A 24,916-nucleotide genomic window follows, 5' to 3' on the forward strand; every position below is an offset into this window, starting at 1 on the left:
CAACGCGATTTTCAGCATTATGAATGTGTCTTGGTTTGGTCCTAAATATTCGCCCTTACATTCCGATAGACCAAATCATCATACCGTCAATTGACAGATACTGGCGCCCTTGTTTACATTTTAGAAAACTTTCCTTTCCGTTTATAGCGAATGTAGCGTGTTTTTTAACATTTTACAGGCATAATGGCTTTTAAATTTAGTCCTAATGCTGTTTAAAATCGGTTTAAACAACAAACTTGCCGTGTAAACAGCTGAAACTTTTTTGGATTCTGTGGTCTGTTTGTAAACAAGGGCGCCAGTATCTGCCAGATGACGTCACCTTGATTTGGTCTATATAGATCATTTTGCGATGACGTCATTTTGCCGTCAAATGACACCACTTGGTGGTTTGTTTACATGTTTTTTGTCACATCAAGCAGTTTCGATTTAAAATTTCGTGAAGGATTACTGCATCAGTTGCTTTAAAATGCATGTAAGGTGATTTCTCTTAAATAAAAACTATAACTTTTTATCATTATCTGCCGGACAAAGATAGAAAACTTCATTCAAACTTTAACACCATGTAAACAAACCACCAAGTGCTGTCAAAAAAGTGTGGTTAGGAGCTCCCGTGTAATGATCTATTGTGCAGATTGTAAACAATAAGGGGACCACTGTCTGTCAATTGACGATATGATTAAATCAAGTTTTCAAAAGGTCGCATAAAGCTGGAATCACACTGACCATCACCGAACATCAACGGCAACGTATCGTAACGATCGTAACGGAACGTCAGTGATGGTCGCATGCATTTTCAATGCGCATTCATACGCGTCCGAAACGTCCGGAACGTCAAGGCACTCGTGTGAATGCGCTCATTGAAAATACATGCGACCATCACTAACGTTCCGTTACAAGGTTACGATCCGTTGCCGATGATGTTCGCTGACGGTCAGTGTGATTCCAGCTTAATGCATGCAAAAGGGTTCATTATGCCGTATGCGACCTTCTAGAAACTAAAGCCAGAATTTGGTCTATTCTCAATTCGCGACTACGAAAGTAAAAGAGTTAAAAATCTCTACCTGTTCGCTCTTATAAAAATTCCCATGCTGAACTGTCAGAACTTGCGTGAAAACAAAAATACTTCCTCCTCTTTTTTTCTCACACAAAAACCGCAAAAACCAAACAAATCTAGATAGAATTAACAAAAGAGCGAATGTCGCAAATGTAAACAAAACGGGTGAGAGTTATTTTTTGCTACTGTGTTACCTGACTCACTGCGCATAGCGTTGTATTCGCGGTATCGTGTTGGTTCGAAAGGTTTCGAAAAATATCGCCCTTGTATCGAAAATATCGTTGATTTTGATCACTAAAAATAACGTACTTCAACGTTATATTGCAAGTGCTAGTAGTACGCAATAATTGTATTGTAAAACTGAATTGTTAATTATGCAACTTTTTACAAGTTAAATGCAATAACAAAAGCACAACTTATAAAAAATCGTTTGTTATCGATATTAGCTGCATATGCGTTATAAACGAATAAAACGCATGGTGACGTTTTATTTCAATAACACGCATATTCGCAGTGAGTCAGGTAAAACAGTAGGCCAGCATAGGAAAATCAACCCTCACTCGGTTTGTTTACGCTTGCGACATTCGCCCTTTTGTTAATTCTATCTTCAAATGTCAGCGACTTCGTAATACCGTGGACCCCCGTTCGTTTGACCATTTTTAATCTGAACACTTTTTAATTTGAACCCCGTTGGTTTGCACGACGTGCAAATTAAAAATGGTTCAAATGTCATTCTCAGCATGACATGATTTGTTTATGCAGACAATGCACATAAACACGATTCGTTTGTACTGACCTAGCGTGTTTAATCGGTTTCACATTTCGTTTTCCTAACGATTAAGAGAGAAATCCGATCGGAAAATGCAATATTCGCACTTGCAACTGCCAACTAAAACAAACCACCAAAACAATAACAAAGAGCAGGGCGGCCAGTTCATACAGGTTTCAGCATATTTCGGGTTACCAGTTGTTCAAATTAAAAAGTAACCCCGTTAGTTTGCATGAGGAATCGTTCAAACGAACGGGGGTCCACTGTACAGCAAAGTTTCGTTAATTGGTGGTTCGTTAATTGGGCGGTTCGTTAATTGGGTGTTCGCTAATTGGGCTATGTGACAACTTGAATGTCAAAATTGTATGGAATTTTCGAGTTTAGAAATTTCTAACAACTGTCAGTCGGCCCAATTAGCGAATCAGCTAGAGTGCAGTCGTGGCCCAATTAACGAATTCAGGCTGTATCCCCCATTTTGCACCTTACTGGACACCGCAGTCTAAAAGTGCGACTGGCACAAAAAGTGCAACAATGCGAATGCTGTGAGTGGGAAAGAGAAAGAGTGACAACTGTAATGTTGCTGTTTTGTTTTGTCATATACATTGGCATTAGAGAAAATAATCTGCATTAATCCAGGTACAGCTGCAAAACACAATATTGCGATTATTATCTAAAATTTTTCTTTCGTAGGTTTAGTTGTGCGCCTAACAGTTGCGCGCAGCTCTGTTCTGGTTGCTCGCAGTCAAATTATCTCTTTTACACTCACACGAAGTCTCGTAAGAAACTGTCAACGCAAGAGTGATGAGAAAGGCAACAATATTTCTCTCTCGCTCATCAGCTGAATGCTAGGGTAGCTTGCTTCGTGTTTGCCCGTACAAACATGGACAAATTTTTACAAACGCAATCTGCATTTAAATTTTATCATTTTCGGTTAACGTAAGACATTGTAACTTTGTTGTTTGTAAGTCTGTACGTAATAGAACAAAACAAAAGTTATCTAAGCAAAGAATAAGAGCATAAACATAGAAAACTTACACGCGCTTACACTGTCAATAATACATGATTTACCTTTGCGCACAACTATACAAAGCTGAAAAACGAAATATTATCTCGGGAAGCACAATACCTAGTCCTGAATTTTCTCCGTAAATGATTTTTGCGATTTTTGTTTCGAATTTCGATCACTGACGTCATCACGGACTAAATCAATACAACGATACAACCGCATGATGCGCAACCACCACACCTCTGTTTGTTATCTATACCTCGCTCCAACGTCAATGAACGAAATGTCATTCAACTGCTAAAATTAAATGGAGAAACGGGAATTTTTTCGTTCCCTGCGGATAGAAAATATTTACTACATTTTCTTGTTCAAATCATCGACTTTTCAGTCCAAAATTATCTGTGATAATTCTCCGCAGTAGTGTGTCACCCGGAATCAGTAAAAAAATAAGCCCATGGTGTACTATCGTTAATATTGCACGTACTGCACATTAGAATAGCAACAAAAATCTGGGCAAGCAATTAAAAAATCACAGCAGCAAAATGAGTTCGACAGGTGTTTTGCCATTTGTTCGAGGAATCGACTTTACCAGTAATAATTTCTGCGTAAGTTAACTGCTTTTATTATGAAAAACTTGATTGTCTCCTAAAAAAGTTTAATATGTGTTACCAATTGGTTAATTAAAATGTTAATCGAAATAACTTTGCTGCTTCGATGTATGCACTGTATGGTGACATACTTATCGCGAGCGAAGTTATTTTTGTCCCGGCGCTGCGAATGCGACTTGCGTTTCTGCTCGTCGACGAAAGAAAGGAATTCTTGTCACATGAAAGTGAGAAACTTCCGGTGGTTGCGAACGATTTCGTAATTTTTTCTACGTAACAACTTCTAGTTCAAGGTCTTGTTTTATTTTCGCTTTTCAGGATGGAAAATTTCCTAAAAACATTAAACACATGTCCGGTGTCCAGTGGCTCAAATTGGATCGAACCGGAATCGATGAGATTCCGGAAGAGATGGGTAAGCTTATGAAACTGGAGCATCTCTCGATGAAGAACAATCAACTAGAGAAACTTTTCGGAGAACTGACTGAGCTGAATTGTCTGCGATCGCTGAATATGCGCAGAAATAACATCAAGAGCTCGGGAATCCCCAACGAACTGTTTGATTTGGAAGAACTAACGACGCTTGATTTGTCGCACAATAAACTGAAAGAAGTTCCAGAAGGACTCGAAAAAGCTAAAAGCCTTTTAGTGCTCAACCTTAGCAACAACCAGTAAGGATTTTACTGATATAATCATGAAAATTGACTAAAAACTATTTTTTCTTTTAGGATTGAAAGCATTCCGCCTTCTCTTTTTATAAAATTGACCGACTTACTGTTTCTAGATCTTTCCAACAACAAACTTGAGACACTTCCGCCTCAAACCCGACGCCTTTCAAATCTGCAAACTTTAATTCTCAACGACAATCCTTTGGAATTATTTCAACTTCGCCAACTGCCTTCTCTGCAAAATTTAATCTGCCTTCAGATGCGCAACACACAAAGGACAATCGCCAACTTTCCAACTTCGCTGGATAGTCTTTCCAATTTACAAGAGCTGGATCTCTCTCAAAACTCTCTGTCCAAAATTCCAGATGTTCTGTATAATTTGTACAACCTAAAGCGGCTAAATTTAAACGACAACGTTATTCAGGAAATTTCACCACTAATGGAAAATCTGTCCAAATTGGAAACGTTGAATTTGTCTAGAAACCATCTGATGACCTTACCTGCCACGCTGTGTAAACTACAGAACCTGCGTCGATTGTATGTAAATGATAATCAACTAAACTTCGAAGGAATCCCATCCAGCATTGGGAAGCTGGGCGCTCTGGAAGTGTTTTCGGCTTCAAACAACCAACTGGAGATGGTTCCGGAGGGTCTGTGCCGCTGTGGTTCGTTGAAAAAACTGAACCTTAGCTCCAACAAGCTCATCACGCTTCCAGAAACTATCCACCTGCTAACCGATATGGATCAGTTGGATTTACGCAACAATCCTGACTTAGTAATGCCTCCAAAACCGGTGGAAGTTCAGCGCGGCGACGGTCTTGCCTTTTATAATATCGATTTTTCATTACAAACTCAGCTGCGTTTAGCAGGCGCCAACGTACCAGCTCAGGCTCAGGTTGCCAACAGTAGCAAAGATCCCATCGCCAGGAAATTGCGATTACGACGAGGAGCGAGAAACGATTCTGCGGATCAAGATTCCGCTAAAATTCTCAAAGGCATGCAGGACATTGCCAAGGAGAAGAATGCCTTCGGCTTCGAAGATGAGAAAGCGGAGAATTTGAAGCCGAAACGTTGGGACGAGTCACTGGAAAAACCTCCGGTTGATTATTCGGATATTTTCGAGGAAGAAGATGGACAATACGTGGGTCTGACGATTTGGGAGATTGAAAACTTTTTACCGAATAAAATTGAAGAAGCGGCTCACGGAAAGTTTTACGAAGGTGATTGCTATATTGTACTGAAAACTACGCACGATGATGCTGGACAGCTGAGCTGGGAGATTTATTTCTGGATAGGAACGAAGGCAACTTTGGATAAGCGAGCTTGTGCTGCTATCCACGCTGTTAACTTGAGAAATTATCTTGGAGCCCGCTGTCGCACGATTCGAGAAGAACAAGGAGATGAATCGGATGAGTTTTTGGCACTTTTTGATACGGAGGTGGCCTACATTGAGGGCGGTCGAACTTCAACCGGATTTTACACCATCGAAAATCTGGTCTACATTGTGCGACTTTACAGGGTGCACGATGCTGGAGCAAACATTCATTTGGAGCCGGTTGAAGTCTCGCATGAGTCGCTGGATCCTGGTTATGTTTTTCTTCTGGATACAGGACTTCAGATTTTTATGTGGTATGGCACAAAATCCAAGAATACCCTTAAGTCTAAGGCACGATTAACGGCAGAAAAAATCAACAAAAACGAACGTAAAAATAAGGCAGAAATCTTCCAAGAGTATCAAGGGAGTGAAGGAACGGAGTTCTGGAAGGCTCTTGGCTTCCCGAACGGGCAAAGTCCTGAGGAAAAACCGGAATCTCACGTTGATCCTGATTTCCTTCCGATTCCTCCTCGGTTGTATCAAATCCAGTTGGGCATGGGTTATCTGGAGCTACCGCAAGTTGAACTACCAAGTCGAACGCTTCACCACTCGATTCTCAACAGCAAAAATGTGTACATCCTCGATTGCTATCTGGATCTGTTCGTCTGGTTCGGTAAGAAATCCACTCGGCTGGTCCGTGCTGCTGCAATAAAATTGTCACAAGAGTTGTTCAATATGATCGAACGCCCGGAGTATGCGTTGATCACTCGCGTCCAAGAAGGTACGGAGACGCAAGTTTTCAAATCCAAATTCGTCGGTTGGGAAGAAATCATTGCCGTAGATTTCACCCGTACGGCTCAGTCGGTTGCACGCACCGGAGCCGATCTTACCGGTTGGGCTAAGAAACAGGAAACGAAAGCTGATCTCGCAGCGCTTTTCATGCCCCGGCAGCCAGCAATGACCCTGATGGAAGCGCAGCAGTTGGCAGATGACTGGAATTACGATTTGGACGTTATGGAATCGTTCGTTTTAGAGGGCAAAAAATTTGTTCGGCTCCCGGAAGAGGAATTGGGCATATTTTACACCGGCGAATGTTATGTTTTCCTCTGCCGGTATTGTTTACCAGTGGATGACGACGACGAAGAAGAAGAGGAAGGTGACGTAGTGGACAGCATGGCCGTTAATAATAAACTGAAAAAATCGACGGCTGCACCCGCGGAAGAGATCCAGTGCGTGGTGTACTTCTGGCAGGGACGTGAAGCCGGCAACATGGGATGGTTGACCTTCACTTTCACGTTGCAGAAAAAGTTTAAATCCATGTTCGGTGAGGAACTGGAAGTGGTCCGAATTCACCAGCAGCAAGAGAATTTGAAGTTTATGTCTCATTTCAAGGGGAAATTTGTGATTAAAAATGGCCGACGCAAAGAGAAACAGAAAACTCCGGAAGGTAAATCGCCAGTGGAATTTTATCATCTGCGGTCGAACGGAAGTGCTCTTTGTACTCGGCTAATTCAAGTGAAGGCCGAAGCCACAGTACTAAACTCCGCCTTTTGGTAAGAGTTCTTTTACTATTATATATATGTATTACAATGATTGGAATGATGTCACTCTTTTAGCTATATTCTGTTCGTTCCGTTCGAAACTGAGGACGATTCCGAATCGGGAATATTGTACGTTTGGATTGGATCTAAAACATCGACCGAAGAAGCTCGCCTTATTCAAGAGATTGCTGAGGATATGTTCAATAATCCTTGGGTCAGCTTTCAGGTACTTTGCTTCACAATATTAACCTACTTGAGATGCAGTTTTAAACAGTTATCTACTTATTTTACAGATATTGCATGAAGGAGAAGAACCAGAAAACTTCTTCTGGGTAGCCCTGGGCGGTCGCAAGCCGTACGACACCGATGCTGAATACATGAATTACACCCGGCTATTCCGCTGTTCCAACGAGAAAGGTTACTTCACGGTGGCTGAAAAATGCTCCGATTTCTGTCAGGATGATCTGGCCGATGACGACATTATGATCTTGGATAACGGAGACCAAGTGTTCTTGTGGTTAGGTTCTCGCTGCAGCGAGGTGGAAATCAAGCTAGCCTACAAATCAGCACAGGTATCGACTCAAAATTTAATTCTGCGCTAATCTTTAAAAACCATAGTTTAATTCTCTGATTTGATTACAGGTTTACATTCAGCATATGCGCATCAAACAACCGGAACGGCCTAGAAAACTGTTTCTCACCTTGAAAAACAAAGAATCGAAACGATTTACAAAATGCTTCCACGGATGGAGTGCGCACAAACGTCCCCCAGAGTAAACTGTAAAAAATTGTGCGGTCCAAGATGTGAAATTTTATCAAAATAGGCTAACTGTACTTATTTTTTGTCGTACTAAGATTTTGTTTTATTCATCTCTTCCAAACAATGACTAACGTGTGCACTTGAAGATCTCTTCACAACGCTACTGCTACACTGGTTTGTAGAGATAGTTGGCTTTACTAATCAACTAAGTGCGACTGTACGAGATAAATAGTGCGATAATTTTTTTTAAAGCTACATTTATTGAAACAAGCTGTCTTCGAATAATCGTTTATTTTGTGATTTATTATTTCGTTAGTTTCTTCGCTATTTATATTCAACAGGAAATAGAAGTGAACTACAAAGCAAACCTAGACTCTCCAGGCTGTAGTTATTTTTTCACTTTGACTCGTTTTAGATTTCATTCGGTTTAATATAATAAAAATATTTACAAATGTATAAACGATAACACTAGTTCTCATAAATAAACTACAATTTATGCACAACACAAAACTATAAAGAATTAAATTGCCTTTGAAGTTTGCCTCCACTATGTTTTAAAGACTTGAATTGTTGGTTACATTTTTGATTTTGCTGGCTCATTGAATATTCCGTCTTAATTCGACTGTATGACTTTTTGTCAGTGAAGCAAGCTGCGTTTAAGCTAATTAAGGAAATTGAACACTCCTTTTAAACTCAACACACCATTAGTAAACCACAATAGCCTAGAAAGCAAAATATGAAGCACTGACCTATTCAGAAAATAATCATCAGCCGTTTCTAAAAATAACATTATTTATCTGATTCAGAGAAACAGCCAGCTCAGGGAGAGAGCAAAACAAAAATAGGATCCGATACCTCCAGTCGGTAGATGGTTTAATCGTCATCGTCATCATCATCCGACGGGACAAACAGATCGTTTTCCTCCAAAAAGTTGGCCATATTCTTGCTAATAGTTGCCCCGATCAGCAATCCAGGGATGACGGTCATAATGATTCCGAACAGCCCGAACGGGGTGATGTCAGGCATGGGCTTCAGAGCTCCGCTTCGGTAGGTGTACTTTCGGCGCATTTGCCGAACTTCTGGGAGGCCCGATCTGGTCCCGGCCAGGCTCAGCTGACTGGCAACGCGAATTACGTTTGAGAGCACCATTTTCACGGACACTTTACGATTTTTCTACGCTAGAAAAAAGGCACACCACACACGAGAAAATTCGATACAATCATACAATCCGCAGGTCCGAAACGCTAGCAGTGATGCCTACTTTTTACCTGTGTTTTTTATTTGCCAAAACATTTTTGGATGTAGAGTGAATAGTATGGTTAAAATAATGAGTCTAAATCTATAATCTGTAGTAATCCTTAAATATAATAATAAATATAATAACAACTTGTAATCTATACTTACAATTACAGATTATTTTTAACCGAGCGTCAAGAACCGTTTGAACGGTATAAATCGTATAAATGGTATAAATAAAGAAAAATCTGTATAAGCGGCATCACTGAGAGTGACCGATAAAGAGGTTGACATTTTAAAAATAGGGTTGCCAGTAGATGAAACCACTTATTTGTCGGAGAAAATCAAAAAAATATGTCGGATATTCCCGGAGTGCAGTATTAGTAAAGGTGTGGAGGAATATCGGTGATTGCATAAAAAAACTTAAATAGCGATTTTGTTTATTCAATCCGGGTTGGAACTGAATGAATTTTATCCGTCAGGTAGGAGCAAATGAACACAAAAATTCATAGCACTTTGATGAACGAATGCGCACTATGTATGTAAAATTTATGAATGTAAAATTTTGCATGCAATCAGCAATATTGGGTTTCATCACAAAAAAGAAGCGGAAGTTGAAATCCAAACACGTGCTACTTTCTACAGATACTAGCGAACCTGGCGGTAGCGAGTCACCTTTTTCCACGAAAACCCACGAACGCATATACGAATGCTATGCGATAGGCAGCGAGCGTTCTTCTTATATTGCTGTTATTCCCTTCTATACGGAAACCTTCCCAAAGAAAATAAAAGCCAGAAAGTTAGCTGTTACCTGCTACCGCCGAATCGTTCGGACTTCCACTTCTGTTCTGTGGTTTTGTTTTAGTTGGGCCTTCAGTAGTTGGGCTATGGGCTATGGTCCAACTAAAAAGAAACTGGTTGTCAATTAACGAATTCGAGCTGTATTTTCACAGTTTATTTTAAAAAAGAAAAAAATTCACATATTACCCGTTTCGCTTCACTAAACTTCGATTAGCTTTGTTCAAAGGATTTAAGTCGCATAACTTCCGATACATTGTTTTCAACGTATCGAATGTTTGAACTATCTTACCCTAGGCTAAGTTTTACACTTTTTTGAGAAGCTTATACTTTGATCAGCGGGGCGGTGTGGCTGTCAAATCACATACATTGTACATGTCCCACTCATCGGTTTTGGTACCTACCTACCTACTTAAAGGTTGATTCGTTTCAAAACAACTGAAACTAATTAGAAAGCAGTTAAACATAGCCTTTTAGTTGTAATTTAACTATTATTAGCTGCCCAGATAACACAAAATCGTAATAGAAAGTTCATAATAAATCGTTTTCATGTCAATTTCACATTGGAATTGTATAATAATTAGAGTATGTCAAATCGAAGTGAACAATAAGTTGTTTTACAGTCGTGCGTGCCTTCATATACAATTCATGACTGTGAATTATAAAGCAGTATAGACGATTGCAATATTTGATTATATCTTAATCATATATTCAGGAGTATTTAGTTGCGTGTTATAAAAACTACGCAAAAAAGAATTACAAATAATTGTCAAAGCTTTCGCACGTATATCGCCTCCACTTTGGTACATATATGTTCTTATATGGCGTGAAATATAACTTTTTCGTTCAGATATGATTTCGTATATCTCAGTTGCAATCGAGATATACAAACCAAATGGTTTACTGGGTGTTATTTTCGATACGCTGGCTGGTTCCAAATTGTCGCCATCCATAGATGTTTAGCCCGCAAAATTCTGACAATTTTACACCCCTGACTTTGATGAAATGGTTAGCTGACCACCGGATTTTCACAGAGCATTTTTTTATCTGTATTAGTGGCAGCTCTGGTTTTGTGAGAGAAAATTTTATTTATTTCTCGGGTTAATTTTCAAATAGACCTAAGTGACAATGAGAGGTTCTCTTCGCGTCTCCTCTCTTTCGCTTTTTACGGCGAGCCTAATGCATTTTAACACATCAGTTTTGCATAAAACGGTTGCCGGAGTCACTAGTTAGCTAAATGTTTTGAAAATTTCCTTTTCTATGCATTTATTGTGAGTAGCCCGCTCTAACTTCAGCCTCGGATGAATCTGTATTGGTAAGCTCCCGAACAAAGTTACTTTTTTGTTTTTTTTTCTTTTTGTGTCGGACGTGTAGGAAGCGTAAAAAGATGTTAGCTACTTCTTTACCCTTCAGTTTCATACGCCTGCTACATACAGAGTGGCGACAATGTCAAAATTGGAATGATAATTATCTGTCAGTGTCATTCCAATCGAGCAGACGACCTATCCAACCCAAGGGTATGTAATCATGCTATCTCTTTCTCATGTAGGAGTAAAGAGAGCATCCTTCAACTAGTTCGCCGGCAATTAGAATTTCCATTGAATAAAGCGTTAGCCGTCACTCGGACCGAAACGTCAGAAAAAACGGTTACACTGCAATCATATGCATTTGACGTTCGTTTCACACCCTTGATCCAACGTATCCAACGCGTATGCAGGAAAGAGAAAGAAAAACCTTGGAAAAACCGCATTGCATACATTTGGGATGACATGTCGCCACTCTGTATATAGTCACTCTAGTGCAGTGGTTGATATTAGTGTGTACGAGAATCGGTTTTGTCGGAGTTGATTTAAAATTGTGTGAATTGCAGAAAAGAACGTTAAATAATATAATAATCACAGGAGTCGAGTCAGCAGTCAGGACGAGAACAAACAACGCGCAGAAAGTGAAAAGTATTTCATTTTTAAGTGATAGTGAATATTTCGAAACGTAACAGCGTTCAGTGCTAATTATTTATTTTCCCTCATGGAATATAAATCATTCTATAAAAACGCTTCCCGCGGCAATCGTTTAAAAGAAAAAAGCAATAGCCAACGATTGAAATGGAAACGCGAAAGTTCCCGACAAGATCTTCACTTTAATAATCGAAATCTAAATGTGCATGAATTCGAGAATGATGAGGACGACGATGAAGTATTCTACAAAAATCCACCGGATCATATACCGGAGATGCATCGCGAGAAGCGACGTCGGTCGCGTCAGAAAGATGACGAAAACAAAGAAAATGAAGTGCAGTGTAAATACCAGGACCGACTTGCTAGACTATTACGGTTTAAAGAGGAGCGTGCTCGAGCAAAGCAAAATTCGGTTAAAAAGAAGCCATTTGTTTCTGTGGTCCCCAAAAACAATTTAGTAGACCGGGAATATGAAAAAAACTTGTTTAAAAAAACGGAAACAGACGCACAAAAAGTTACTGACCGCAGGATACCTTTGACGCCCGCGGCAAAACATGCAATACCTAGAGTGGACACTCGCCGGAAAGAGCCGCTTTTAACCGTAGAAAAGAAGCAAGCAGTGCATATCCTAAACGTAAAGACTCCTGCTTCGATCAAGAAAGTCAAACCTAAAGTTGATACTTGGCGCAAGGGTGCGCCTTCGACGAGAGGAAACGAAAACGGCATGAAAAAAGAGCAGAAACAGACAGACGCACTACCGAGAGGCAAAGTAACAACAACTGCATCGAGTGCTGCAACGACGAGCAGCAACAAGAACAAACCGAAAAACACAGCTGCTCTAAATAAGAAGAGGGTTCTAGAGAAAGCGGTGGCTGGTAGCCGTAGACTAATAGTAAGTAGACGGTTAAAATTTATCACTGTCTAATGCATTTGTCGCTTTTTCGATTTTAAATGCTATTGCATTTCACGATTTCTTGAATAAGGTGACTTTTTATTTTATTTATATGCTTGCATCTCCTTTTATTGTTTAAAAATCATTGCACTTGATATAATATTTTTAAATTAAATCCGAGAGCCAAAGCAGGGACTTTAATTTTTTTTAATTCACCTAGCTATGCGCGCAGATGCAAACCGTTCGTTAAAATAAAATATACATTCGAACTATGCTTAAATTCTGTTTGTTTTTACCCACAGACATATCAACAAGTGCGGTCCGGGCAGAAATCCGTTAAATTCAATTTCATATTTAATAAGGATGGTCCCATGGTTACATCGACTAACCGTAAGAAGAAGAGCCTCGAAAAGCTGCTTCAAGCGAATGCCTTATTGCAGCAGCCCGCTGCAGCGTACAGATTTTCCCCTAAACCAGCTAGTAATGATGACGACATCTTTGAAGGTATTAGTCCGATCGACGTTGACACTCCGACGCCAAAGAAGATGGTCGCAGATTCGGATGCTATTGCCATGCGGAAACGCGAAACTCGTCGCCGCTCAATGATGTTTGCCGTTGAAGATATAAAACCGACGCTGGTCAAGTCTGAGGCAGACGACGAGGAGTGGGAACCTCAAGTAATTACCATTTCGGATGACGAATCGCCACATTTAGTTAAAATTACGAAAATGTCGCCCAAGCAAATCAACGAATCTTTTACTAAGCGCGAGGAAAAGGTAGAAATCATGCGTGACAGACGACCAACAATCGACGATTGTGCATTCGTTAATGCGACGCCAAAATTGATCGGTAGTGGAGGAAAAACCTTAAGTGGTAGACGATCTTTAATATTTATCGAAGATGAGCACAATCCAGCTGTCTCTGAAGCTGCAAATGCTACACAGATTATTAGTAGTAGAAATTCTATAGGATTTGTCGAAAACAGCAACAGTCCGACTAATGAAAATCCCATCGTTAAAAATGCTGCTCCATATAAAGTTGAACTCGCGAGTCCTCAGCGACGTTCTGGTACTCCTCGGATGAGCTTTATCGAGGAGGATTTATACATGACGAAACCACTTCCTGAGGGAAATCTTGCTACTGTGCTGTTGAACAAACAGGAAAATAGACGTCGAAGCAGTGGCGGAAGCAGTCGATCTTCACTAGTGAATTTCCGAGAGGAAGACCAATCTCCAAAAGATGTGCGCGAAAAGGTGACTTTCTACTATGACTTAGTTGAAAAGGAATTGAAGCGTCTTCGGGAATTGTGTGATCTCTACAAGGACGATCTTGAGAGTGAAGCCATTAACGAGAATGGTAAAGGACTGATAATTGCTGCTCAAGGACAAACCAATATCCTTATTAACAAAAAGCTATCCAAGTTCAAGGAGCTAGTGGGTCACTACGAAAAAAGCTGGACGGATCAAAAAGTGCGAACCGATGACTTGGACGGATTTTGGTTGATGGTTTCACTAGATTTGGAAAACCTCGATCGTCGTTTCGATGAATTGCGACAGCTGAAGGACAACAACTGGCAAGAAATTGCAGAACCACAAAAAGTCAAAAAGTTGAAGGGCGGCGGTGGAATAAAAAAACGCGAAAAGAAACCAATGAAAACCAAGGCTAGCGGATTAGCCGACTTGATTAAAAAAGCTCGTGAAGAGGCTAAGAAGAAAATGATGCTGGAATCGGTGCTGAAGGAGTCTGTAACGGTAGTAACGCCAATAAAACGCTCAGTTCGCATTGCAACCACTCCAAGAAGAAGCAGTTTGGTGAGAAATAGCCTCTGTGCTGGTTGTACGCCGACACCGGGCAAAAGTGATAACAAAAAGTCAAGGAAGACTATCTTCAACGATGTAAGATTAAACGATGAAATAGTTTGTATTATTTTGTTAACGATTTATGTAATTTTGCAGCACACTTTACGGCGAAAGGAAATTGTCAAATCAATTCTGAAAACACCGAGTGAAAAACGGCGTGCTAAAAGTGTTCTGTTTTTGGACTCGGGCTTGGACACACCAGAAGCACGTGGTTCAGGTGGACGCCGTAAGATTATTCACACTCCAAAACCGAAAATCACCTTCAACGAAGAGCTAGAGGTGGAAGATGTAGACACCATTTCGTTGACTACGCCTTACAAGCTAGATGAGGAAATCCGAAAGCGCAAACGAAGTTCGGTTTATGTTCAAGAGAACACCAACGAGGTACAACCGCAACATAATTGTACAAATCTCAGAAGTAGACGAAAAACACTGCGGTTCAACGATGATGTGGAACAAGAGGTCCAACCAGTTGAAGAGAGCGGTAAGTAACTGTAAATTAAATTTGGATGTTTCTAGTCTTAATTTTTTCATGCTTCCCGCAGCAAACATGAGGCGAACCACACGCAGCCTTCGGAGGTATTGAAAAAGGTGCAGTTTTCTATATTTTAGATTTATTACGTTTTAGTTGTGCCACTGAGTTTTGTTTTTGAAGCGTAATCTGTCCGAATAAGTCGTTTTCCGATTATTATGGCATCATACCGTTCAGAATACTTTTTAACGTTAATAAATGGTTTATTTTAAATATTCTTACATCAACCAATTTTATGGTATACTCCAAGCAGTATTTTCCTATTACGTCGAAAGAAATAAAATAGTAAATAATAACATCGTTTGGTAGTTTATATTTACACTTTTGTTTCTAAAACTATCGAAATTCGGTCCTATGCGTCACAGACTTTACTATCTTCTATTCACCGACAATTTCCTTATCCCGTTCACCCTTAGTTGGTTCAACTTCGTCTTGCTCGGCCTGGAAAGCCTCCCGGTCGTAGATAACTTTAACAACTAGTGAACAGCTCGGACAAGTCGCTACTTCTTCCCCGGCAACTAATTCTTCGCGGCTAATCTGAAATCTATCTCCGCATGGACACGGAAAGTAGTACATTTCTTCCTCTTCGTCGTACTCGAAATCTTCAATTTCAACTTCGTCGTGATACACTGCCATTGAATATAGTTTGAAAATTGAACTAGCTAAGCTGAAAGTTAATATGAGAAGACAAAGCTGTTGTTTAAAATAGTTTGGTTTTGAAGCATTCTATACTCACACAGGATAATTTACTTAAAAATAACTACAAAATATGTAGCACAGCACTTCTAGTTTTGCAGCAAGCAGAAGAGTCCAACGGATTTTAGGTTATGTCAAGTTTAACCTTCGTTTGTTTTGTTTCAATTTCGCGTGATTCTTACGAGGGGTCGACTAGCAGCTAGAGAGCCGTATTGTAATTTTGCTTTGAATGCCAGCGAAAAAGTTCCTATACGGATTATTTAACAACCAGCAACTCGGTTTGCTGGGTTGAAAAAGCTATTTTGGTGTGTATTTCCGTTAACCTTTTCTGCATGGCGAGAATAGACCAACTATATGGTCTCAAAGTCAGCCGTTCTCGAGACAAAACCAAAAAAAAAAACTTTTCTACATCCTCTGCATCGTCTGCGTCTGATATGAATAAAAATAGCATCCCTGATATCTCCTAAAAAACTGTCAAGTCAAGAAAAAAATTGTTTCCCTCTTTTGCTCTCATATTCGTAACATTACCAACAGAAACACCGACAACGCGGTCGCGTCGCGGATTGACCGAGTCTACTGGAAAGACTTATTTAATAATTTCTAGGCTAGGCTGGTAAATAGTAAAAAATTGTGCCTACGTTCCAGCAACAAAATCCAAAATGAGAGCTTGCAACATTTTATTGAAAAATAACGTAGGTTTTTCGAATTCAAAGGTAATTTCCAAATAGTATTGTAATGTAAAATTTATTAACACCTCAACACGGGTTTCAGCGCTATCTCTGCACGGCAGCCAAATGTAAGCTCGAAGTCGCTTTGGTTGACTCGACAAATGAAGCTCTTGAATCTGGCCGATATAAACATCGCTATCACGAGGGTCGAGTTACAAGCGGATGTATCAGTGTACCGAACTCGATAGCATCTGCCATAGTAAAAAGTTGTAAGGACCATCCGCTAAAGGCTCTGATAACTGAGGGAGCTAAATTGGACAATTTTGTGCGTTCCCGAAAGGCTCCGCTGGAGAGAGACGAGCTGCGGAAGAAAATAAGCAAGTTGAAGCAAGATGTGGGACAAGAGATCTGCAACAAAAGAGATACAGAAGCAATGAGTGAGTTTTTCAACCAATTTGTTATAGATACTATAATATTTCTTTGCTTTTTTTAGCGGAGGAGCAAACTACCTATTTAAACAAGGTAATCGACGCCCAGTCAATGAAACGTGCCAAACAAACGATTTACGCCTGGAAACCAATTGGCTACGATGAGTTCAAAGGCCTTCAGTATTTGCTGGGACGATCCGCAACGGAATATGCAGTGTTAACTCAAATTTTCGAAGAAATTAGAAAGCGAAATCCGGAATTCAAGCCACGTAGTTTTCTAGATTTCGGATCCGGAGTTGGAACTGGAACGTGGGCAGCAGCCAACCTATGGAAGGAAAATATTTTCGAGTACGTCTCTATTGACGCGTCCGCCGAAATGAACGATCTTGCCGAGTTGATCCTTCGAGGCGGCGACAGTAATAAAACCATGAGTTTGCGCAATGTTTTCTATCGACAATTTTTACCGGCATCGCACAACAGCAAGTATGATATTGTTTTAAGTGCTTTCTCCCTATTTGAATTGCCGACAAAGCAAACTCGACTGGATGTTGTTGAAAATCTGTGGAACAAATGCGATGAATTTCTAGTGTTGGTCGAACATGGCTCTTTGGCAGGATTCTCGTTAATTGACGAAGCAAGACAGTTTTTGATTGACAAAAATAGTGCTGATGGCTGCGAGTATCATATATTTGCACCTGTAAGATTAATATCTGAGACATTTGAAAGATGGCTTTCAACGCATGAATTATGTTTTTCAGTGTCCACATAGTCAGCCGTGTCCACGTGTAAGTTTGGCAGATGGAACGCCGTGTAATTTTGAAGTAACGTACAATCAGTTACCGATTTTGAACCCAGCGGCAGCGAGCAAATATCCTTATTCATATGTCGTATTTCGGAAAGGAATTTCAACCGCACAGCAAGACAAATACCCGCGTCTAGTGAGGTCCACGCTCGTTCGAGCGAGGCATTCCATCTGTCGAATGTGTACGGATCAGGGCGAGCTGCGTGAGGTTATTTTTTCGGCTTCCAAGCACGGAAAGTAAGTCCCGTTGGTGCCAGGTAACATGACTGAGAAATAGTAATGTTTTGTTTTCTAGAAATCTTTACAGATGCGCTAGATCGAGCGAATGGGGTGATCAATTGCCAATAATTGTTGGGAAGGAAAGTTGACTTAAAACAATATTTCAGTTAACTATTCTATAGCTTTATTAGAATAAAAAGTCTGTAAGAAATGGATAATATTGGACTTTACTATATAGGTTTTTAATCACTGCTACTGCTGCTGCTACTGCTACTACTACTACTTCGTTTTTTCAGCATTTTACCAACTGCGTAACCTCCGAGACCTAAAGCTCCCGCACCTGCACCGTACTTCAAAAACTTTTTCGCCTTTTTCTTCTACAACAGATAAAAAAAACAGTGATCATCGAAAAACTAAAAGTTTGCTTCTAAAAATAACTTAGAGCGTTTGTCCCCGCATATTGCACTTACAGGAATTTTGTGTAGCATAGCTGCAGCTGTGCCAGCTGCAACCGCACCAGAAGCAAGCCCAACAGCTGAGGATGCCGCTGAGCCACCGGAATGTTGATGATTTGTGTTGTAGGCTGAAGTGCCTGCCGCTGGATAGAATGGTTGATTTTGATAACCAGGAGCCGATGGTTGCTATAGTAAGTAAAAGGAAAAAAAATTGCATTTATCTGTCGTTACATTCTAGTTTCTTTTAAAAAAATCTAATTAACCAAATTTTAATATTAAACTATAATTAAACTAGCAAGCGTCCGTATGTATTTTCAAAAATTTAATTCACCCCATAAAAATTATTGGTATAGTAAGGCTTCCATTCTATCATAATCGACATAAGTCTAAAATTCAAAAGATTTTGCCGCACAAAGCATGAATATTTCTAACATCTACTTTGCACGTCGAAGTATTCGTAAGCACACCTGGATGCACCTGAAGGGAGAGGGTTGTTTTCAGATCTACCTCTTCCACGCACACGTTCCGGATGATGGCCAGAAGTTTTCAGACATTACAGAAGTGTATTATCGTACAAAATGGGGTGGAACGTCCTGGAATTTCAAGTTGCTGTCACCACGACCGCTTAGTTCGTTTCAAGGTACGACGCTGGTCTAACAAGCCAGTCGTCATATGTTCGCTGAAAATGAATGATGATGAAAATGGGGGCAAATTTGCTTAGTAATCCTGAAGAAAGTTTTTCATGAAATCGCAAACGGTAGTAGAAAACTCCAAAGAAAAGCCGGAAAATTATATTCTAAATCAGTGATGGCCTAACCTTTAGCAAAGTACTTCGTCGGAGAGTACCAAGCTGGTTTTCGTGAGGGTCGTTTCATGACGGATCAGATGTTTATCCTGCGACAGTTACTAGACGTGTTCCGGGAGTACGACTTGCAGATTCATCGTCTGTTTGTAGACTTTAAGGCGGTTTACGACCCAGTCAAACGAAATGAGCTGTGGCAGATAATGCTAGAACATGGTTTTCCGACGATACCAGTTAGGCTGGTTCGTGGCTGCTGACTGGGCACTCTACAGAACTCTAATCCTCTCGGTGGCCCTTAACGGACATGAATCATGGAGGCTAAAGGAATCTTATCGACGAGTATTTGTGGCTTTTGAGCGCAAAATTCTGCGGTTACTTGGTGGCAAAATGGCGCATCCCGGTGGATGTGCGCTGTCGAGCATGATGTACGTTCTGCTGGTGTTCTAGGAGATGCTAACGCTAACGATGACTCAGACCACTACCTAGTGATGTTTAAAGTGTGCCCAAAACTCTCCGTTGTGAACAACATTCGGTATCGACGCTACCCTCGGTTAGATCTCGCGCGGCTGAAGGAGCCAGACGCAGACGTCGCCGCAAACTATGCGCACTCACTCGAAGCTGCGCTGCCAGACTGTTAGATCAACATCAAAGCAGCCTTTAGCAGTGTTGCAGAGGGCTCCATCGGATATGTGGCACGGAATCAGCGGTACGATTGGTTTGACGATGAATGTAGGTGAGTGATGGATGAGGAGAACGCTGTGTGGTCGAACAAGATGCGCAGTACTACACGTCAGAACGTGAAAAGACACAGACACAGAAGAAGATGCAGTGGAACCAAATCTTCCGGGAGAAAAAGCACTACTTGGAAGAGCAGGAATATGCAGACTTGGAGCGGCTGCATTATTCTCGGAAAAGAGGTGCCAGAACCAACGGTAGGCAAAGTTAAAGAGGTGATCATGCAGCTAAAAAACAATAAATCAGCTGGAAAAGATAGCATCGGAGCGGAGTTTATTAAAATAGGACCAGAAAAGCTGCCCGTTTATATGCACCGACTACTTGTTAGAACTTGGGATACGAAACAGCTACTGGAGGAATGGAAAGATGGGGTTAACTGCCCGAACTACAAAAAGGGCGACAAAATGGCCTGTGAGAAATATCGAGCTATCAGCATTCTTAATACCGCCTACAAAGTACTGTCCGGAATTATTTTTCGCCGATATCACCAATTGCGAGCAGATTTGTGGGAACCAATCAAGCTGGCTTCGTCGAAAATCGGTCTACAACGGATCAAATATTTACACTGCGGCAGATCCTCCAAATGGGCCCTGAATACAGAGTTCCCACGCATCATTTGTTCGTTGACTCATGCCTCATTCAAGATAGCGCTTTAAGGTGTTAGGGACCGAGTGAATATCAAGGCGCGGGGCACGATCATCAACAAATCTAGTCAATTCGTCTGCTTTGCCGAGTTTGAGATCGTTGACGAATTTGTCTATCTTGGCTCACTGGAAACAGCGGACAATGACACCAGCCGTGAGATTCACAGGCGTATTATTAGCGGAAGTCGTGCTTATGGGCTTCACTAGCAATTGCGGTCGAGCAGACTAAGTCTCCGTAAAAAGTGTATACCCTTTACGAGATCTGTTGTTCTCTACGGGTATGAAACATGAACATTGCTCGAGGAGGACCTGCGTGATTGCTCGGAGGTGTCCTGGATTTTTTTAAATATGGTTTGACAGTGACAGGTTAGAAATGCCTACGAACCCATTTTGAATGCCTCATTAATTTAACTTCACGGTTTGTGAATTGGTTATATAAGAAACTTTTTACAAAGCTAAAGGATGCATCAAAACTACAATAATTACCTGATTGTGATAGGTATTCGTTGGCGCATATGGTGCCGCTGGTTGATTTATTCCAGGACCATATGGCGCTGTAGGTTGCCGAGGATATGGGGCCGTAGCCGTCGTCGGTTTGCCAAAAATGGCCCCATGAAGAAAATTCCTCGTTTGCTCAAAACCGCTGGATACACTGTCCATCATTGACTTTGGTTTGCCGTTTGCCGGCTCGTGGCTGAGACTACTGTTTGACGACGCAGGAGCAGTTGCCGCAGGAGTTTCGTTTGGCTAGACAGGACAAAACAAAAAGCATTGTAGACGATACACACACACACACACAGAAAGCTGTTAAAGAATTTTTTGTACATGTACTGAAAACCAATTTAGTACAGCACTAGTAATTTACGAATAAATACACAGAACTTATAATCAAAAGCATGTCCAACAAAAAACAGATAATTCGTTAGTTTAATCATTTCCAAAACGGGTTAAAAAATTTTGTATATCAAGGGTTATTTATTACAATTGTTAATGTTACTAGAACAACTATTTCCAAATGAGTCGAGCTGTGCTCGAAAACGAAAATTTCTTGTTTAGGATTCATATAAAATACTAGAACATATAGCATGCCACATCTACTTGGGTTCAACTTTCGCTTTTAATTCTTCTGAAAATACCGAAAAGGGAGCAGTTCCACGATGGCCAGGGTATTGCTGGTAGCCTGCAAGCAAAATAAAATACAAAACGTGGTTTATGTTCTAGTTCTTTTCATACAACATGAACGATGTAATATGATATGTGCAAGTAGATGGGCAGATAATTCATCATCTATCTGCACCTACTTGTGTATGTTGAAAATTTACATTAGAGTCACAGCAACTACCTAATAATGGTATGCTGGAACGTTGGGTTGTCCTAGAAGAGTTTCAGAAATAGTGTACGTCTCATTCTACCTTTATAATGAGGACTATGACCACCAACGGGATATCCGGGTGATGGTGTGTACGGTGGGGGTGGTGGCATCGGTGGTGGAACAGGAACGAATCCTATGTTTCCGCCCGGGGGTGGGGGCGGTGGTTGATACGGCGTCATGGGTGGTGTGTATGGTGGTGGATTAATACCTAAACGATAGTTACCAATGTTAATAGTTTGTTGGTAGTTTTAACAGCAAAAATAAACTTACCAGGTATGGGGCCAGGATAGGGTGGTGCTGGAGGACCACTATTGTCCAGCTCGTTGGTAATCGAATGGATCACGCAACCCCCACTGATCGACACGAATCTCGCCGTATGTACCGACATTCGGTGATTGAAGCTACAGAAATGGTTTCCATTTATCGCAATTTTATAGATGTTCACCTCGATCAGTATCAACAGCTCAAACTGCTGACCGTAATGAATCGGACAGCCACCATGACGCTCTTCGACGCCCCAAACTTGATTTTGCAATGTATTGCGCACGGTCGCGTACTCGTTCGGGCGAATGCTAATGTGCAGGGTGACGTCGTCGCGTGGATTGAGGGCGGCTCCCGTTTGAATGTTGATTTGACAACTACAAACAAATGTAGAATAAAAATTAAGCTATTTCACATGAATTTTTATTTCAAAACTGATAACCGTTATCAGTAGGAAAAGCTATGTTTATCGTGTCGATAAGAATCCCCTTTTAGTAAGCGAGATGAGTCATCTTTTTCATTGCAATAGGCGTAGTTCACTATAATTACACTATTGTCAAGTAATGTTTCTCACCGTTCGCCGTGGTTGTTGATGACGCCTTTGATGCGGATCATGCTACCAGGGCGAAGGCCACCCGGTACAAGACCCAAAAAGGGAATAGTCTAAAAGCAGAAAATACAAAGTACGTCAGGACGTTCGCAAACAAAATAACCAGATAATTTGGTTTTAGTTACTTACAGGGGAATAAACCGGAATCGTCGCCATTACTAGGCTGGCAAATCGATCCACCAGCGAAGGTCTCCAGTAGGCACGAGCTGCCAGTTTTCCGTAGAGTAGCTTAATTTAGTTGCGGTTTTCCAGCTGTACAAATAACACTGTGTACTAGTATTACGTTACTAAATGTTTCTATTCACGCGAGGTGCAAAGGCATACTGAATTCATATACTGATTGTGCCGATGCCTATTATACAGTATACACCTACCTGTCGATATACGATTGCACCCAATACAACCACTTGTATGCGTGGACGTCTTATCTTTGAGACAACCACCGATTGATAACAATGAACCCAAATTCGTAGCTTGGTTTAGTACACTAAATTTAAACGGTAACAATTGTTTTGGTATTCGGAAAAGTGCAGCTAATCTATAGAAATGGTTTAATTTCATTCCTACTGCCTATAACCGTTTGACACGTGGCCCGAAACACACCTGTATCGTTTCTTTACAATAGTTACTAATATTCCTCTTAAGAATTAAACATTGGAAATAAATTAACTAACAATCCACAATATCGGGTTGAGAATTATACGTCTCAAAGATACTCTGTTGTTGTCTCCATGCGAAACTTGATGCAACGCTGCGTAGACAATGTGAAAACCGCAAATTTTTTAATATTCGCATCTAATTGGTTTGAGGTTTGCACATACGGGAGTCCAATCACGATGTCATTACTTTATCAGCAATCGATAGTAACCGGATTAGAGGTAACTTGAGCGGAAGTAGATCGGTTCGGTAGGCATTGGTTTATCTATCTATCTGCTATTGTCTATGTCTTCTGTCTATGACATTTAAAATTGTATTTAAATTAACTAAACCTACCTCGAATCACACTAAAATTCAATGATAAGTACAATGGAAGAAAATCATGTATCCAAGCAAAGCAAAGCCATGGGTATAAACGTCCTGTTTAGAATTTGACCCTTCTTTATCGACATACTTCGTAGCCGGCTATTAGAGTACAGGACAATTGCGGGACTAGTGCAAGGATCCTACTGACTCTATGGGCCCTATTCTCACAGTCACCTCGCCTAAATTTTTAAGGTGAGGTACCAATTTGCTCCTAGGTGACCCCGCTCACCTGGGTGACTGTACAAATCAAACGGGGAGCCGTTAGGTGAGGTGAGGTAACTGTGAGAATAGGGCCCTATAGCAGCACCTTCATGCCGAGATTCGAGCATGGCTTGTTAGGACACCATCGTACCCCGAAGCTAACTGAGCGGTAATCTTGTATCTATTACCTCATTGATCAGTTTCGATTAAGGTCCGGATATCTGAGAAAAAATTCGGTTCTCTAACTTGGGTTTTGAACCCACCATGCGCCACTTCAAATCACACTAAGATGCAATAACCAATTCAATAGAAGCCAAATCGCCCGACTAGGACCCTCTGTGTCGGGTTGTTGCAAAGTCGGGTGGGGTTGTTGAAGAGAACTGTTTTCGTCGCACTGCCCATCGGATGCACGCCCCGCGGCATCCTTACGACGTGTTCAGCCCACAGTAGCCTACCGACATTCGCCAGATGTACGATGGGAATCTCTCCAAGCAGTGCCTGTAGCTCGTGATTCATAGGCCTCCATATCGTCCGCAGCACCTTTCGAACACGGCCGGCATGCGTATGGCCTCCGTGAGCAGCATCACGGTTTCAAATCCATAAAGAACTCCCGGTCTAATAAGGATTTTGTAATGGACTAGAAAGCGATCAACGAGAGGATGTGCGTGTTGAGGATAAAAGGCCGTTTCTTCAACAATACCATCATAAACGTGCATTGTCCACACGAAAATAGACCCGATGACGAGAAGGAAGCGTTCTATGCGCAGCTGGAGGCAACGTACGACAGCTGCTCATGACGGGACATCAAGATCGTCATCGGGGATATGAACGCCCAGGTCGGCAGGGAAATAATGTATAGACCGGTGATCGGGCCCCATAGCTTGCACACCGACACGAACGATAACGGTTAGCGATGCATCAACTTTGTGGCTTCCCGAGGCTTGGTGATCAAAAGCACCTTCTTTCCCCACAAAGATATCCACTGCTGTAACTAGCGCGGCATTGCGCTGGTC

At 41.1% G+C, this 24,916-nt stretch overlaps 5 protein-coding genes across 5 annotated transcripts; 3 read left to right on the top strand and 2 right to left on the bottom strand.

Annotated features, from left to right (window-relative positions):
- The first annotated feature begins 3,146 nt into the window (after positions 1 to 3,146).
- On the top strand, positions 3,147 to 8,213 carry LOC128734014 (protein flightless-1). The gene is made up of 6 exons (XM_053827968.1): positions 3,147 to 3,434; positions 3,753 to 4,102; positions 4,160 to 6,967; positions 7,031 to 7,181; positions 7,249 to 7,527; positions 7,598 to 8,213. Exons 1-6 carry the CDS (start codon positions 3,372 to 3,374, stop codon positions 7,730 to 7,732), a joined length of 3,786 nt encoding a protein of 1,261 aa, XP_053683943.1. The 5' UTR covers positions 3,147 to 3,371; the 3' UTR covers positions 7,733 to 8,213.
- LOC128734015 (essential MCU regulator, mitochondrial) lies at positions 7,808 to 8,948 on the bottom strand. Its single transcript, XM_053827969.1, has one exon. It carries the CDS (start codon positions 8,862 to 8,864, stop codon positions 8,589 to 8,591), a length of 276 nt encoding a protein of 91 aa, XP_053683944.1. The 5' UTR covers positions 8,865 to 8,948; the 3' UTR covers positions 7,808 to 8,588.
- A 2,777-nt stretch (positions 8,949 to 11,725) lies between these two features.
- On the top strand, positions 11,726 to 15,231 carry LOC128734759 (uncharacterized). Its single transcript, XM_053829097.1, has 4 exons — positions 11,726 to 12,596; positions 12,899 to 14,491; positions 14,552 to 14,939; positions 15,001 to 15,231. The coding sequence occupies exons 1-4, from the start codon at positions 11,775 to 11,777 to the stop codon at positions 15,039 to 15,041; spliced, it is 2,844 nt and encodes a 947-aa protein (XP_053685072.1). The 5' UTR covers positions 11,726 to 11,774; the 3' UTR covers positions 15,042 to 15,231.
- A 1,048-nt stretch (positions 15,232 to 16,279) lies between these two features.
- On the top strand, positions 16,280 to 18,020 carry LOC128734760 (methyltransferase-like protein 17, mitochondrial). The gene is made up of 5 exons (XM_053829098.1): positions 16,280 to 16,396; positions 16,455 to 16,788; positions 16,845 to 17,476; positions 17,538 to 17,818; positions 17,877 to 18,020. Exons 1-5 carry the CDS (start codon positions 16,343 to 16,345, stop codon positions 17,947 to 17,949), a joined length of 1,374 nt encoding a protein of 457 aa, XP_053685073.1. The 5' UTR covers positions 16,280 to 16,342; the 3' UTR covers positions 17,950 to 18,020.
- Positions 17,970 to 22,991, bottom strand: LOC128734761 (uncharacterized). The gene is made up of 8 exons (XM_053829099.1): positions 22,809 to 22,991; positions 22,644 to 22,732; positions 22,079 to 22,446; positions 21,849 to 22,016; positions 21,573 to 21,616; positions 20,923 to 21,183; positions 18,271 to 18,441; positions 17,970 to 18,177 (listed from the first exon to the last, which is right to left on the bottom strand). Exons 1-8 carry the CDS (start codon positions 22,833 to 22,835, stop codon positions 18,043 to 18,045), a joined length of 1,263 nt encoding a protein of 420 aa, XP_053685074.1. The 5' UTR covers positions 22,836 to 22,991; the 3' UTR covers positions 17,970 to 18,042.
- Between the last annotated feature and the right edge of the window lie 1,925 nt (positions 22,992 to 24,916).

The sequence above is a fragment of the Sabethes cyaneus genome, chromosome 2, assembly GCF_943734655.1.
Source record: "Sabethes cyaneus chromosome 2, idSabCyanKW18_F2, whole genome shotgun sequence".
NCBI lineage: Eukaryota > Metazoa > Arthropoda > Insecta > Diptera > Culicidae > Sabethes > Sabethes cyaneus.